General features: G+C 38.5%; 1 protein-coding gene across 1 annotated transcript in view; it reads left to right on the top strand.

Annotated features, from left to right (window-relative positions):
• LOC139734619 (autophagy-related protein 2 homolog B-like) overlaps positions 1-14,567 on the top strand; it is a 70,067-nt gene that overhangs the window by 14,108 nt on the left and 41,392 nt on the right. Inside the window, exons 3-4 of the mRNA XM_071645403.1 lie at positions 1,978-2,142; positions 13,995-14,097. Of these exons, the coding sequence (XP_071501504.1) occupies positions 1,978-2,142; positions 13,995-14,097 (268 nt within the window). The remainder of the gene's footprint in view (positions 1-1,977; positions 2,143-13,994; positions 14,098-14,567) is intronic.

Consider the following 14,567-nt stretch of genomic DNA (forward strand, 5'->3'; position numbering starts at 1 on the left):
ACATATGTATATGGGATAGAATGACAAAGACCTTGTGTCCATGTGCTACAATGCCACTTGTACTTACTACTCATTTCATTGCTTATGCTCCGCATGATGTAGGCCCTATATACAGTTATGTTACATGTTAGTTCTATCAAAAACACAGACAGCGAAATTTTTGTTAATATTTCAGGTAGTGATAGGAATTGGTATAAAACACTGTATTTATGGTACTACAGATGTATATTGGTTAGACTGTGGCTGGTATTTACATGTAATGATGATAGGCTTGGAATGGCAAGCAGTTGTGTATGCTGAGTTGTTGAAGGTAATGATAATGATAACAACAAGAGTAACAGTAATAACAACAAACTTTGAATTCTAATACTGTATAGGTGATATCATGATATCATTATTTCATAAAGAATTAAAGAGCACACTATAATTGCTGTCTTCATTATCATCATTATTGCACTTGTGTTTAGTATCATGCTAGGCTCGAAGTTAGTGCTTCCTAGGGGATTACCGTGCTCTGCATGGTGCATACATGTATTTAACCAACAATTTTGCAGAATTCTGGGCCAGATTAACATGGCAGGTGTATTTAGAAAGGTCTTAGCGTCCGGTTTTCTCTTGTCCCTGACATGATTCCGCGGGAGGTGGCAGTTCCTTCCTAGTAGATAGGAGCAGGATGCTCCAGAATTGTTGTGTCTTTAAAGTGCATTAGCTGTGCTTATATTAAAGAGTATGGGTGCATGTGGGATTTTTTGTAGGGACAAGTCATGAAGGAAACAGTATGCATCTTCAAATTTAGAGTCCTTAGTAGCCAGTGTCCTAGCCAGCTGCCCTCTTCTGCAATTTTCCCCTGAAATGTGGGATGTCCGTACAGAATGTAAACTACTGGTAGTGCAATCTTTGAGTACCTTAACTTCAATCAAGGTTTTATAGAAGGAGTGAGATCTCTTCCCAATTTGTGCATATTAATCTATAGATACATTGTTTCTATGGCATGACAATTGAATGCTTAGCATTCCACTGGCTTTGATGATCCATGCTCCAGTCTGCTTGTCCATAGAGTTTTGATATGGAGACCAAAGAAGAGTTTCTTGATTTTAACAACATGTATTTTAGAGGAAATGGTGAACTCCTGTATGGAGCCTTTTGGTAATATGTTACAGAACAAATCTTTTCAGTTTTTCTTCAAATCTTCTTGTTGTCAATACCCCAGGACTGAAAATAGGAATACTAGTATCCCATCTTGTGTACATTTGTGCATAATTTTGTTCACCAGGTTTAGTACCTGAATGCGAAATCTTTCAGATTGAGTAATTGGCTTATAAAAATGCATGTTTCATCATATCTTAATTTGATAGCATTTTGCAGTTAAAGAAGTGCAGTTTTGTACTGATTTTTGTTTGTATGTTTCTGTTTGCTACTCATGAAATAATTGCTGCTAAAAATATTGAAAGGAACAGTGTACTGCTGCTTGCTCAGTTTATTGTGATTGAGGAATACTGTATACACCATGTATTTCGCGAGTCTAAATTTTCGTGAATGCGATCGGGGAGTACTGTACTGAACAGGGAAATGTACACGCGTACATCACATCCACATCGGGATCAGAGTCAATATTTTTGTGTGTCTTTAATTTCGCGAATAGCACCTGACTCGCTAAATTCACAAAAATAAAAACCTCACGAAATATTTGGCGTATACAGTGTTGCATCCTTGAAGAGGAATGCTGTCTTTTGTCAAAGCAATTTATTAACACCTGCGATAGAGCACTTAACTTCTTCGTGGCATGGAGCACGGGTACAAAGGAGAGATTCTTGTTAATGTTTCTTCTCCTATAACACCTCCCTGCTTTAATATCATTTTTACATCATTACAAAGATAAGAGACTACTACATGTACATGTACGTGTATGAAAGATAAACTCTTTGCTCTCTCCCTTGCTCTTCTCTCTCTGTCTCATGTTCAAACTCTTTGAAGTAGGCACTGGGAGCATTAGTGACTCAATGTGGAGTAGCATGAGCCTGTCCAGTAGCATGATGCTTGCCCAGGAGTGCCTGAAGCAAGAGCCAACCGAAGGGGAGCAGGAAGCCGGGAGCACCCAGCCATTTGAGGGACCAGAGCTGCTAGCGCAGACCATCGAGTCAGGTACAGTACAACACTGAGCAGAGTCAAGGAGGAGAAGGTGTTAAGTGTTAGACACCACCAGAGAGATAGGAAGAAGAGATAGTGTAGGTGTTAGATGGCAAGAGACACAAGGAACGAACAAAGAGTGTTAGTGATGCGCATCAGACAGAGTGGAAAAACAAGAATATAAGTCCTGGATGGGGCTCAGCAGAGTGGCAGAGGAGAGTGTTAGTGTTACACGGTATAAGTCAGGGAAAAGAAGAAATATCTCAGTGTTAATGTTGGATAGCTCATGTTGATGGGGAAGAAGAGGTGTTAGTGTTGGACAGCTCATGTTGGAGTGAAAGAAGAGGTGTTAGTGTTGGACAGCTCATGTTGGAAGGAAAGAAGAGGTGTAAGGGTTGGACAGCTCATGTTGGAGTAAAAGAAGAGGTGTTAGTAGTGGACAGCTCTTGTTGAAAGGGGAAAAGGGGTGTTAATGTTGGACAGCTCATGCGGGAAGGGAAGAAGAGGTGTTAATGTTGAACAACTCATGTTAGAAGAGAAGAAGAGGTGTTAGTGTTGGACAGCTGATGTCAGCGAGGAAGAAAAAGTATTAGGATTGGATGACATCAGACAGAAAGTGTTTGTGTCCAACAAGACTACGCAGAGATAAAAGAGTATGCCAGTATTAGGCATTAATGCAAGGTATTAGATGTTGTAAAAGGAGAGGGAGTGTACACCTTATATTGCAGCGAACAGAGTACAAGAGAGAGTGTTTGCAGAGACAGAGAGGGAGAGAGGGAGACAAATGCAAATGTGACTAACTTAGATTACAACAGTAGAACAAATTCCTGTACACCCTGATTCTAAAGCTGCTAAGCAGGTTCAAAGTAAGAAGATGGTTTATACACGAAAGTATTGCTATGTAGAGTTTGTTTGTTCAAGAAATCATTTCTATCTGAGAAGATGGCTGGATAGCCCATATTCAGCTACATTATAGCTGGTCTTCCATGGGATCCACTTGGATGTGAGGTGGGACCACTTCACCGGGTTAAACACCGTCCTTTTTGCGATGAATGACTGAAACAGGATCTTTTACATGCATGAGTTGTGACTCTCTCATACAGTGGACCTCCATTTTATGTCGTATCCGAGGGACAGAGTGTTTAGCCTCTTGCTAGAGGGGACGGTATGATTACACACAACATTGCACAGTTCAGACTCTGAGTTCGAACCCAGGCCCTTTGGATCATGAGGCAGACGTGCTACCGACTGAGCCAACTCACCACTGTGTAAACTCTGTTATGCACACTTTGATGTTATCCCAACTGGATGCTTGGGAATGTTGAATGCTAGAATAGTCAAAACTGATGATATAAATTCAGAATGTATTGTGTTCAAGTGCATTCAATGGCTAAGGTATAAGATAGACGTAAAGAGCAGGTATTACCAATGAATTTGTATGATGTCTACAATTTTGAGTAGAGTGTTGGTAATGCAAATATGCATTCAATTCAATATTCAATACAAATGAATTTATTAGGAATTTTCTGCATCGAATATCAAATGAAATACAGTCATTTCTTTTTTTTGTAAGACAATAGAACATACAGTGTGTACATCCAAATATAAAACTGAGATATACGTGTACAGATTAAAGAAAAGAATAAGAGAACACGTCAACTGGGAACGACTCGGGATAAAGTGAATCAAATGATCTGACTGAATTATGGCACATGTATTGGGAGTGTGAATGCAGCAGACTGTCGTCAAATAAGCATGTAGCTTGAAGATACGACAGCCTTGAATTAATTTGTGTATGCATACTACATGCGCTGAATCTATAAATTTTTTGTATATGTATGTAATTTTAAAAAATCAGTACATGCTAATGAAATTGATGAAACAGAGCTCTGACTTAGAGGGCAGCATTATCACACTGGGATAAAAGGCTAGAAATATCATAGTGTATACTTGTGATTGTAATGCAGATATGCGAGTATCGTTGTGGCGGAGAAGAAAATGCCTGCACTAGTTAAACACAGTTGCCGAGTATGTGGTTTGAATAATGGTAGATAATATCTCCTTTTTACAGTAATCCCTCTTGATATCAGTAAAAATTTGTCAGTCGCAATTTTGCATTTTGCAAGTTATTGAATGACTAGGTGCAGCCAGTAGAAGACCTTGTGGCTGGAAGAGAATCTGATAGAGTAGTATCATACTCACTGAACTGGTTAAAGGGATGGCATAGTTTGGTTGAGATGGGGATTCAGGTTTTTTAGTTTTTACGAGATATATTTAGAAATTACTTGTATGAAATTCTCAGGAGAATACACTTCACTGAGGAATTAAAAGTTTATTTGATAAAAATTGGTTATGAAATGGCTGAGATATCCAAAAACAACGCAAAACAAAGTGGTCCTAATAAGAACTGGGTCCCACTTTTTCATAGGACCATTTTATTTTTGGATATCTCAGCCATTTCAAAACTGCTTTTCATCAAATAAACTTTTAATTCTTCTTTACTATTGTATGCTCTTTAATATTTCATATAAGTGGTTTCTAATTATCTCACAAAAAAGAAGAAGTTAAAATCTGAATCCCCATCTCAACCAAAACCATACCATCCCTTTAAAGCTGAAAAGCAAGAATTGGATGGATAAGAGGAGGGGAGGAGGAGATGAGGATTCACTTGGCTTGATCTGCAGAATGTATCAGTCTCTGCAATTTCTGACCCTTTGAGACCTTGACCATCTGACTCTGCACCTTGGGGGAATACCTGAGTGACCGTTTGACTGTCCATCCCAAAGAGTATATTTTGAAGGAGCTATGATAGAGCTGAGGTGGGATAGGGTGAGAGAGAGAGAGGAAGAGGAATGAGGAATGGATGGCCAGACTTTTCCTTATATGGCCTGCGGTCAGTTGAAGGGGAAGGGTAACAGTTTGATATGCGGTTGAGAGGTCAAAAGAAAACAAGATTTGCAGCTTTTTACCATTCCATCGATTAGTCAACTGAGCACCTTTTTGTTGTTGGTGCTGAAGTGAAACATAGTCATCATAATGACACAAATTTGATTTATGAGTGTTTCTGTGCTACAGCTTCAGAAATTGGTAGAAAAAAACCCCCAAACTCCTGTAGCACTCCATGAAACTAAATAGGAGAATATTAGAATAAGAGAAATTTTTAAAAATGCAATAATGAACTAGAATATTAAACTATGAATGATGCATATTCAGAGAGAGAGAGAGAGAGAGAGAGAGAGATACATCCACACCATTGAAAGATGGTAAGTGTTTCAGGTGAGTCAATGACAGTAATTATGGTATGTATTTTTAAGGTGCCACCTCTGCCTGATGTGGTGTACAAGGTACAATGAACTGTGGGAAGGAGAAAAAATGGCAAAAAAATTGTGATATTTCTCAGCAATTAAAAAAAAAAAAACAGGTTAAAAAATAAAGGGATAAATGTACACAAATTAGAGATAGGCTTATGGCAAAAAAAAAATGTGCTGCTCTTCTCTCTTTTCTCAAGGAAAAACCAAAATATTGCCACTTTCTTCCTATACGATCAGAATCTTCTAGGTGGGAAAAAAGTTCCCAATCTGCACAGCCATTATTCCTTATACATAAGCGTCTTATGTGTTTCTGAAAAGGTCATTAGTGTTCCAGTGGGTAAGAGCGGTTAAGTAGGTTGGAATAAAAGCTGGAACTCGTGCTTTGGAGCCATTCCAAGTGCCTGGGCAGTCACTCTACCAGACCATGTGAGGTTTGACCCTGGCCCATGTGTGAACCCAGCCAGGTTTGACCATTCCCTCTTGACCAGTGCAGTGGTAAGGAAGACGATTTGGGGTCAGTATGACCTGCATTTAAACTGGATGTGTCTGAGGAAAACAGAGAGAGAGAAAAAAAAAAATTGACAGGTGAAGAAGCTATGACGCATGGAATATCAATCATAACACTTCTGCCTGTTACTCCACATTTACACCATCCTCAAAAGGGACCTCACAGATGGGTGATGACAGTTTACAGTAACGTTAAGAGCTATTGTGAGATGTTAGCAGTAGGCCGTATGTCATTTTAGTATGAAATGATGAGATTTAGTCTGAAATATGTTTAATTACTATTTATGCTTAGATAATCAGTCTTCCCAGTCATTGAATTCAATCCATAGTTTAACTCAATAACTGTTATTGTACAGTGGAAGACAATGTTGGTGTTACAAGCAGTTTGATATGTTTGATATTTGCAGCAGAATGCCCAGTCTGCAGTCAAGATTTTGTGAGTTTCTGGATGTTTTGCATAATCTGAAAAATGGGATGAGAAAAGAAAAAAAAAACCACCAGCAACCAAAAACCAAAAGGCAGCTCCCAATTCTCCAGCTTTCTCAGTATCGGTGCTACGTACCTTCAGTAACTTGGTAAGAGCTAAAAACTGAACTTAATTCTTTTGCTCTCTAAACTGTGTATCTGGAGTGCTATCTCATATACAATTTACATGCTGATGTGTGTGCATGTAGGGGGAGGGGTATGATCACACACAGCCAGATGTGTTTATCAGAAAACAGAATTGCTCAATGTTGGCCAAATCCACAGAATGATGATGATGATGTAAGAGGTCGTGACTGTGCACTGTGGAGTATTGGCTTGGACTTGACTTCCTAACCTGTGTAACCTTGCATTTAGTCTGTGACAACATATTCCAGTACTTTTTTTTTTTATTTCTTTTTTTATAAGCAGACATCCAACCTTTCTGAAGTTTTCTTCAATGTATGATAGTTTAGATTTTGTCTCACTTGACCTACTTACGACTAAAGAAGACCTACATTGAGTTTGCCTGTCCTTGGTGAGAATTGCTCTGCTGTTATGTCAAAGGAAGGGAAATATTTTCTTTGATATTTTTCTCTGTTTTCATCCTCACTTTACGAGGTCGCGGAGAGGGTGAGGGAATCACGTAAATAAAACCCCTGTCTTGCTGTTTGGTGACACGCTTGCATCACTCCTCTCTGCCATTAATTGGGGGGACAACAAAGAGTGGAAGATGTGGATCACAGCTGGTCCTATCCTGCTCGTGTCGTATTTCTGATATGTGAGAAAATCATTTAGGAATGATTGACAACTGGAGATGGATGAACACAATGAGGGTGGGGTGACAACGCCCAGGATCACAGATGAGGAAATATTGTCCCAAACTTTTCGGTCTGCGGCTTCCCAGTTTTATCAGAATGCATATAACCTACATGCTGACTATTCCTGCTTGATATGATCCCAGTTTTTGTCAGGAAAGAAGAAGCTGTATGTAACCTTGTATTCCCATTGTTTTGTGAATACATGCTAATAGTGATGTCTGGGAGATGGATGAATATTTCCTATGTTTGTCCTATTTTCATACATTCATCCTTTTTCCTGAATTTCAGGGGTGGCAGGTGTGAGAATGCTGGACCACTCTATATGCATAACATGTTTATTAATTTTATTTAAGTGTATTACAACAAGCCTGTTGCCATTGCATTATGGCTCAAAGTTTTCACCAATCTGTTTTGGTGTCATTGCTGTTGAAAAACAATGTTTTTTATGATCAATATGATTTTGACAGTGTTATGTAGTTGATGCGGGAGATCTGCAAGTGATCAAAGGAGTGAACATTTTTTTTTGGGGGGGGGGAGGCAGAAAAAGAAGATTAGAGAGGAACTGATGAGGAGAAATCTGTTCCCCATTTACATCTTTGACCTGCTTGCCCTTTGAAATGATTGGTGAGGTGATCCTTTTGTCATGAATATGATTTGCATTCCACATTCATGCAGAATAGAAGTCAATACAAGTGTTCTTTTACCAACCACTGCATGGGCACGGACACAGTGGGAAGGTTGCCAGGTATACTTACATGTGTACTTTGGCATTTGTTATGTTATGGAAGCATGTATTAGATTAAAATTTGGTCATCTGAATATGATGAAAGTTTAAGAAATATAAAGGAGAAAAGAAACAAATCCCTGGATCGAGATAAAGTTAGTTAATGGGAATTAGGTTGTCATCCCATCATATATACCTAGTCCACATACAATGTAGTTGAGTTTATTACCACAAGATACTCCATTTGCTGCATGTTGTTCACAACTCATATATGAACATGGAAAGTTTATAGGATGTCAATAAGATGGATGTGTATCAAATGAGGAAATTGATGATAACTGACTTGGCCCTTCTTTGAGTCTCAATTTCTGGTTACATCCCTTTATTACCATGGTGGGATTAGAGTTGAATGGTGTGTTTTTTTCCCCCCTTCTTTGGCATGGGATGACCTGTAGATGACCTAAGTCTGTTGTGGTGTAGATCCACAGCGAGATCTCTCAGGGCTTTTCCCCCGCACGTTCATGTTAAAGAAGATGAATGAATACAATGTACGCAGGATGTGTCTTGCAGGGGATTACGTCACACTCAGCATGGTGTAATCCTTGGATATGTCCTCAGTCAGTCCTTGGAGGAAGAGGCTTGGGTGATAAAAATAGTCCAGAGACTTTAGAACGACATTCAGGTTTTCAAGATTGATACTACATTGTAGTTGTCTCTCTGAGTAATATGAGAAGAGAACAGTGTTTGTCTTTATATTACAGTTTGACATTCATGATTGTTCATCAACTTTGGCGTAATAGAAAGGGAAGCGTGCATATTGCTGCAGGCGTGCAGTAGCTAAATATAATCAGTGTATGGCTTTACATTGGCCTTGTGTGCATGAGATATTTATGTTATAACATTTTCAGTATGGCTGATATACAGTAAACCTCGCATGAGTCGAAGCTCTCGGGACTGACAAAAATGCATCGACTTAAGTGAACTTCGACTCTCGCGAGAGTCGATATTTTTTCGACTCACAGTGATGTACATGTATCATAGTACATTCGCATGCATGTGTGTTGTGTGTGTGTGTGTGTGTGCGTTCGTGTGTGTGTTTGCATTCAAATTTGTCTGTTCTTGAAGATAATGTTCTTATTTTGTTCTAACTTGAACATGGAATTTGTATCAATACCTGTACTAGTAGTTAAACGTAGTTCTGAGAATGTCTGAGCTAACGTGGCAATGTGCATGTGCTATGTCTATGGTGCAACAAAGGTAGCCATCTCTGTCAACCTACCCTTAGACACTCTCCCAGGCCCATCCCACCTCCATTGAACAAAACTATACAGCCAGCCGGGCACGCACTAACAAGCTCCGCCCACTTGACCTGTCACTAAAATATTAAAGCAGCGATTGGTTGACCAAAGAGTTCTGGCTTGACATGGATAAATTTAGTATGGATGTGCTGTGTGTATGGATAAAGTATGGATTGATGTGCTGTGTGTATACATGTATACATGTGTACGTGTATACGTATTCGACAGCGCGTGCGAGCGGTACGGTGAGTGTGCATGCTTACCGTACCTGCAGCAGGTCAGGGACGGGGTTCTGCGACATGCCAATTTTTTTGTTCTCCTCTAAATGTAATGAGAATGCCAGAGAAATCTCCTTCGGCTCAAGTGATGTAAACTACGTGTATTTCGTACTAAAGGGACTGAATGTTTTACTTCGACACAGCCGAAATTCGACTCTCGTACTTCGGCTTATCCGAATATTTCTTAGAGAAAAGTACATGGGGAAAAATCGGGACTTTTTATTTTGCTTCGAGTTAAGTGATTTTCGACTCACTCGACGTCGACTTATCCGAGGTTTACTGTATTTTGAAAGAAATACTTACAGTGATATTTCTGTTTGTCTAATGGGTAGTACACCCTCCTTACCTGTAATCAGCCTTTTCAATTATTAGAACCTATTTCCTTCTCTTTGTGGTAGTCTTGATGTTCCATGCTTTAAAAGTAAAGAATAGTTGACTAATATTTGATATGTCCACATGTTATTTGCTTGGTGCCTTTTCTGCATGTACCGACGTGGATTACACCATTGTTTTCTTCTAAAGCTTGGAAAATCCGGCAGAAGCAAAGGAACTGTATTTACATCAAATTATTAGACCATGAATAATAAAACATTTGTGAAAAGTGGATATAACTCAAGGATTTCCATTTAGTCGGAGATGGACAGGCGGCCTGCGAGCTGTGTAAGCACACAGTGTTAATCTCATGTCATGTGCGCTCAAGTGCTCTCATTCACTCAAGGTCAATGTACCCTGGGACCTGGGGAAGGTGGTAACAGGAAGGCGGGGCAAACACTGCAGTGATGGAACAAAAGTGTATTGCAGGATACAAGACAGGTGTATAGAGAGAGAGAGAGAAGGGGGTGGGGTAGGAGGGAGAAAAAAAGAAGGGCAGGTAAGGAAATGAATGGATTGGCAGAATCTGTCTTTTTCTTCTTTTCGCTGAGACTGTATTAAAGCAATATTCATGTCCTGTGGGCACAGAGAGTGTGATTTATATTGTGTGAATGTTAAAGCCCCCTTGTCCTTTTTATTTCAGTAGAAAATATGAGCAAAAAATATATATATAGTGCAATGATATACATCAGTTATTTGGGAATCACATAAGATGAAATCAAATGCAGTTTGGTATATTAGATGAATAAAGTGTAAATTGCGGTTTATTATGACTTGACAGAACTGTCATCAACAAGTATTTAGACATTATATAGACTCCTCAAAAAAAAGTTTGGAAATCTGACTTCAGTTGTAAATTTCTCCAGTTTGTTAGCACTATACAATACATGCTTGATATCAATGGAAAGATTATTAAATTCTCTTTGAAATGATATCCTACTCATTATGATTATGCTATCAAGTAAAGGGCTGTACTAAAAAATGTCTGATAAGGTCTGCATTGAAAAGCTGCAAAATGAACAAGAATGGTCCTTATGAATGAGAATGGTCGTGAAGAGTAAATGGAGAACATGTTCTTTTGTGTTATGTCTTTTGTTCTCAACTGGTCAGCCATGAAGGCAAATTTCAATAGACATCTTAACTTCACATTCATGTTTTCAGTGGTGCCATTCCAGGCAATTTTGATAGCTCATCAAGTTTTATGGCTGTACATCATGCCACGTGTAGGCAATGTTCAAAAAGCCCGCGCCATAGGGCAAATTGTCTGCTGAGATGCTTCAAAAAGATGACAACACAAGACCACATAGAGCGAGACTTGTGCACAACTTTCTCGAGAGAGAGGACATCACTAGAATGGACTGGCCTGCATGCAGCCCCTACCTCAACCCCATAGAACATCTTTGGGATCAACTTGGCTGAGCTGTGGGGAAGAGGGTCACAAATGCAACGACATTGGCAGGACTCCGTCAGATAGTGGAATGCCATTCCTCAGCAGCGAATCATGAAGCTAATCAACAGCATGAGGACACGGTGCCAGCCGATGGTGCAAGCACTTGGGTCGTCCACCAGATACTGAGCCCCGATCATGTTCATTGACAATTATAAAGACAAAGTAAACATAAAGTAAAGACCAAAATAACAACAAAATGAAGACAAAATAAAGATGAAACTCCAATAAAACCAAGACCATGCCATTTCACTTCTTTATGTCTTTGTTGTGGTTAATGTGGCGAGGTTCTGTGAGATGAAATGGTTTGAGTAATGATTGTTTGTGTGTGTGTGTGTGTGTGTGTGTGTGTGTGTGTGTGTGTTTGTTTGTTTGTGTATCTGTTTGGTTGAACGCATACATGTTTCACTCCATAAAAATGCTGATGTTATAGTAAATGAACACCAAAGAAACAATGGGGAACTCACTCATAACGAGGAAACTCTATTAGGGACGTCAAAAATTGGGCCATTTTGCAGCTTTTAAATTCTGACTTTACCTCATATTTGTAAGCACTGCACCTCCATGTATACGATAATCATAACAAGTATGGTATCATTTTAAAGAGAATTAAACAATCTTTGTGTGGTATTAAGCACAAATAAATTATTTCTAAGGAAAAATGAGAAATTATTGATCAAATTCAAATTTCCAAACTTTTTTGGAGGGGTTTATATTATTTTAGAAAAAAAAAATAATGCAGACCTTTCCACAGCCTACCATTTAGTAGAATACAGTGTATTTTGTGAAGTTGAAAGATTTTCATGCTCATACCTCTGCAGTCAGAGGGCATTTGTGGGTGCATTTGTAGCAAACTTTTCTGGTTACAGACATGTAAGAAAGTGATGGTCATCATCACATGACTAAATATCCGTATGACACATTATTTCTATATCCTTACAACTGCAAGATACTTTGGTCACTTCATGTAGTCAAAAGTGTCACAGTAATGCATTTATATATCTGTGCTCATGAAGAGGTTTCTTATTTGAAAGTAAGTTTGTTTGTTTTTCCAATGACTCTTACAGGATCAATTCATGGATATCATTAGATTTGTTAAGGGATTTATGTTAAAAGAGTTAATCTGAAAACTTCCCGTAGTATGATAAGAAGTTTGCAGATCTACATATCCAGAATATGCACCATATTTTTTTTTTTTTATGCCTCCGCCACGAAGTGGTGCCGGAGGCATTATGTTTTCGGGTTGTCCGTCCGTCCGTCCGTCCGTCTGTCCGTCCGTCCATCCTTCCGTCCGTCCGTCCTTCCGTCTGTCCGTAATGAATTTTGTGGACAAGGTAACTATCAAAACCTGTTGAGGTATCCTAATGAAACTTGGCATGTATGTGTATTAGGGGGTGAAGTTGTGCCTATCAACTTTTGGGTGCACAAAGGTCAAGGTCAAATACATAAAATTTCACTATTTCCACCATATCTATTGAATGCCTGAAGATATTTTCTTGAAACTTAGTGTATACATGTATTACCCAATTAAGATTCTCTGGTGAAAGTTTGGGTCATGAGGTCAAAGGTCAAAAGGTCAGGGTCAAATACATAAAATGTGACTATTTCCACCATATCTATTGAATGCCTGAAGATATTTTCTTGAAACTTAGTGTATACATGTATTACCCAATTAAAATTCTCTGGTGAAAGTTTGGGTCATGAGGTCAAAGGTCAACGGTCAAAAGGTCAAGTAAAAATATTAAAACTTCTTTTTTTTCTCCGTACCTTGGAAAATTGTTCAAGGTATCTTCATGGAACATAGTATATACATGTACTGACTGGAAGTGATTATCTAGAGAATGTAGGGTTCATGGGGTCAAAGGTCAGGGGTCAAAGGTCAAGTGCAACACTTCACAATTTTACTATTTCCCTCATATTTATGCAATGCCAGCAGGGTTATTTTTTTTTTACACTTGGTGTATGCATGTGTAACCTAATAGAAATTCTCTGGAAAGTTTTTTTTCCTTCTGTTTTTGCCTCAAAGGTCAAAAGGTCAAAGATCAAGTGAAAGTGCTGAACTAACTTTTTCCTCCATATCTCGGAAGTGGCTCAAGTTATCTTGAAACTTAGTACATATTATGCATGTTCTACCTGAAAGTGATTATCTTAAATGAATTTTAGGGTCAAGGGCCAGATGAAAATGGTAACAATTTACTATTCAATTCAGAAATTGCACTTTTTCTCCACACCTGTACCTTGAAAATTGCTCAATGCCTAAATGTATGAATGGGTCAAAGTGAAGTTAAAAGTCCTTAAATCCCTAGATACATGCTCTCCTATTCATCCAATTAAACCTAGGTCAAGGAAGGTGAACATTCAACACATTTGTGACAAACTTGTCATTTCAATATTTTGCCAATTTTGTGAAAATGTAATCACACATTGTCCACATGTACTATCTAGACCTATTGGGAAAATCATGCATTATGGCGGAGGCATACCAGTCGCCAAAGCGACATTTCTAGTTTTTTTTTAAATGAGAGAATGTTGTTACAGTAGATGGCCTAATCATGTACATGAGCTTGAGTTGTAAAGATTGTGATTGAAATTAGCATGGAGAGTTATTGTTTGCTTTATTTGTTCCTTTTTTTTTATTCCCTTGTAGTCCTGATGCGGGTGGAAGTGACATTGATAGACACTGTCGTGAGGCTGGAACACGTTCCACAGGGGTCAAGCACTGGTATTGCTCTGGAGGTGCACATAGAGAGGTAAGCTCACGTGCGAAAAAAAGAAAATCAGCATTCATGAATCTTGTTTTAAGCTATACATTGATTAATCACAGGTTGTACTATCAATCAAACTTCATTCATCATCCCCCCCCCCCTTCCATTGGAAGTGGCAATTGTTGCATTGTTTCGAAGGGCATTTTGTATTTTCAGTTGTCCTTGAATGAACATTACAAACTGCCTTAAAAAGAAATAAAAATCTTCAAATCAAATGTTGTCATAGCTTCTAAATCTGAATAGCACATTAATGACAATATGTGATTTGTTAGTGTGCTACTTAAAACAAGATAGACAAGATTGTTGCATTGTTATCGATGTTACAACTTGTACATATGGGTCGAGGTTGTATTATGTAAAAAATATATATATATATTTGAACTTTTCATGACAAGATACAAGTAATCAAGCTTCAATGTGTCTTGATAGTGTTAGATATTGTATGTTATTGTTGT

Source organism: Diadema antillarum, unplaced genomic scaffold (assembly GCF_040938485.1).
Source record: "Diadema antillarum isolate AM-2024a unplaced genomic scaffold, OU_Dant_1.0 seq00000533_RagTag, whole genome shotgun sequence".
Taxonomy (NCBI): Eukaryota; Metazoa; Echinodermata; class Echinoidea; order Diadematoida; family Diadematidae; genus Diadema; species Diadema antillarum.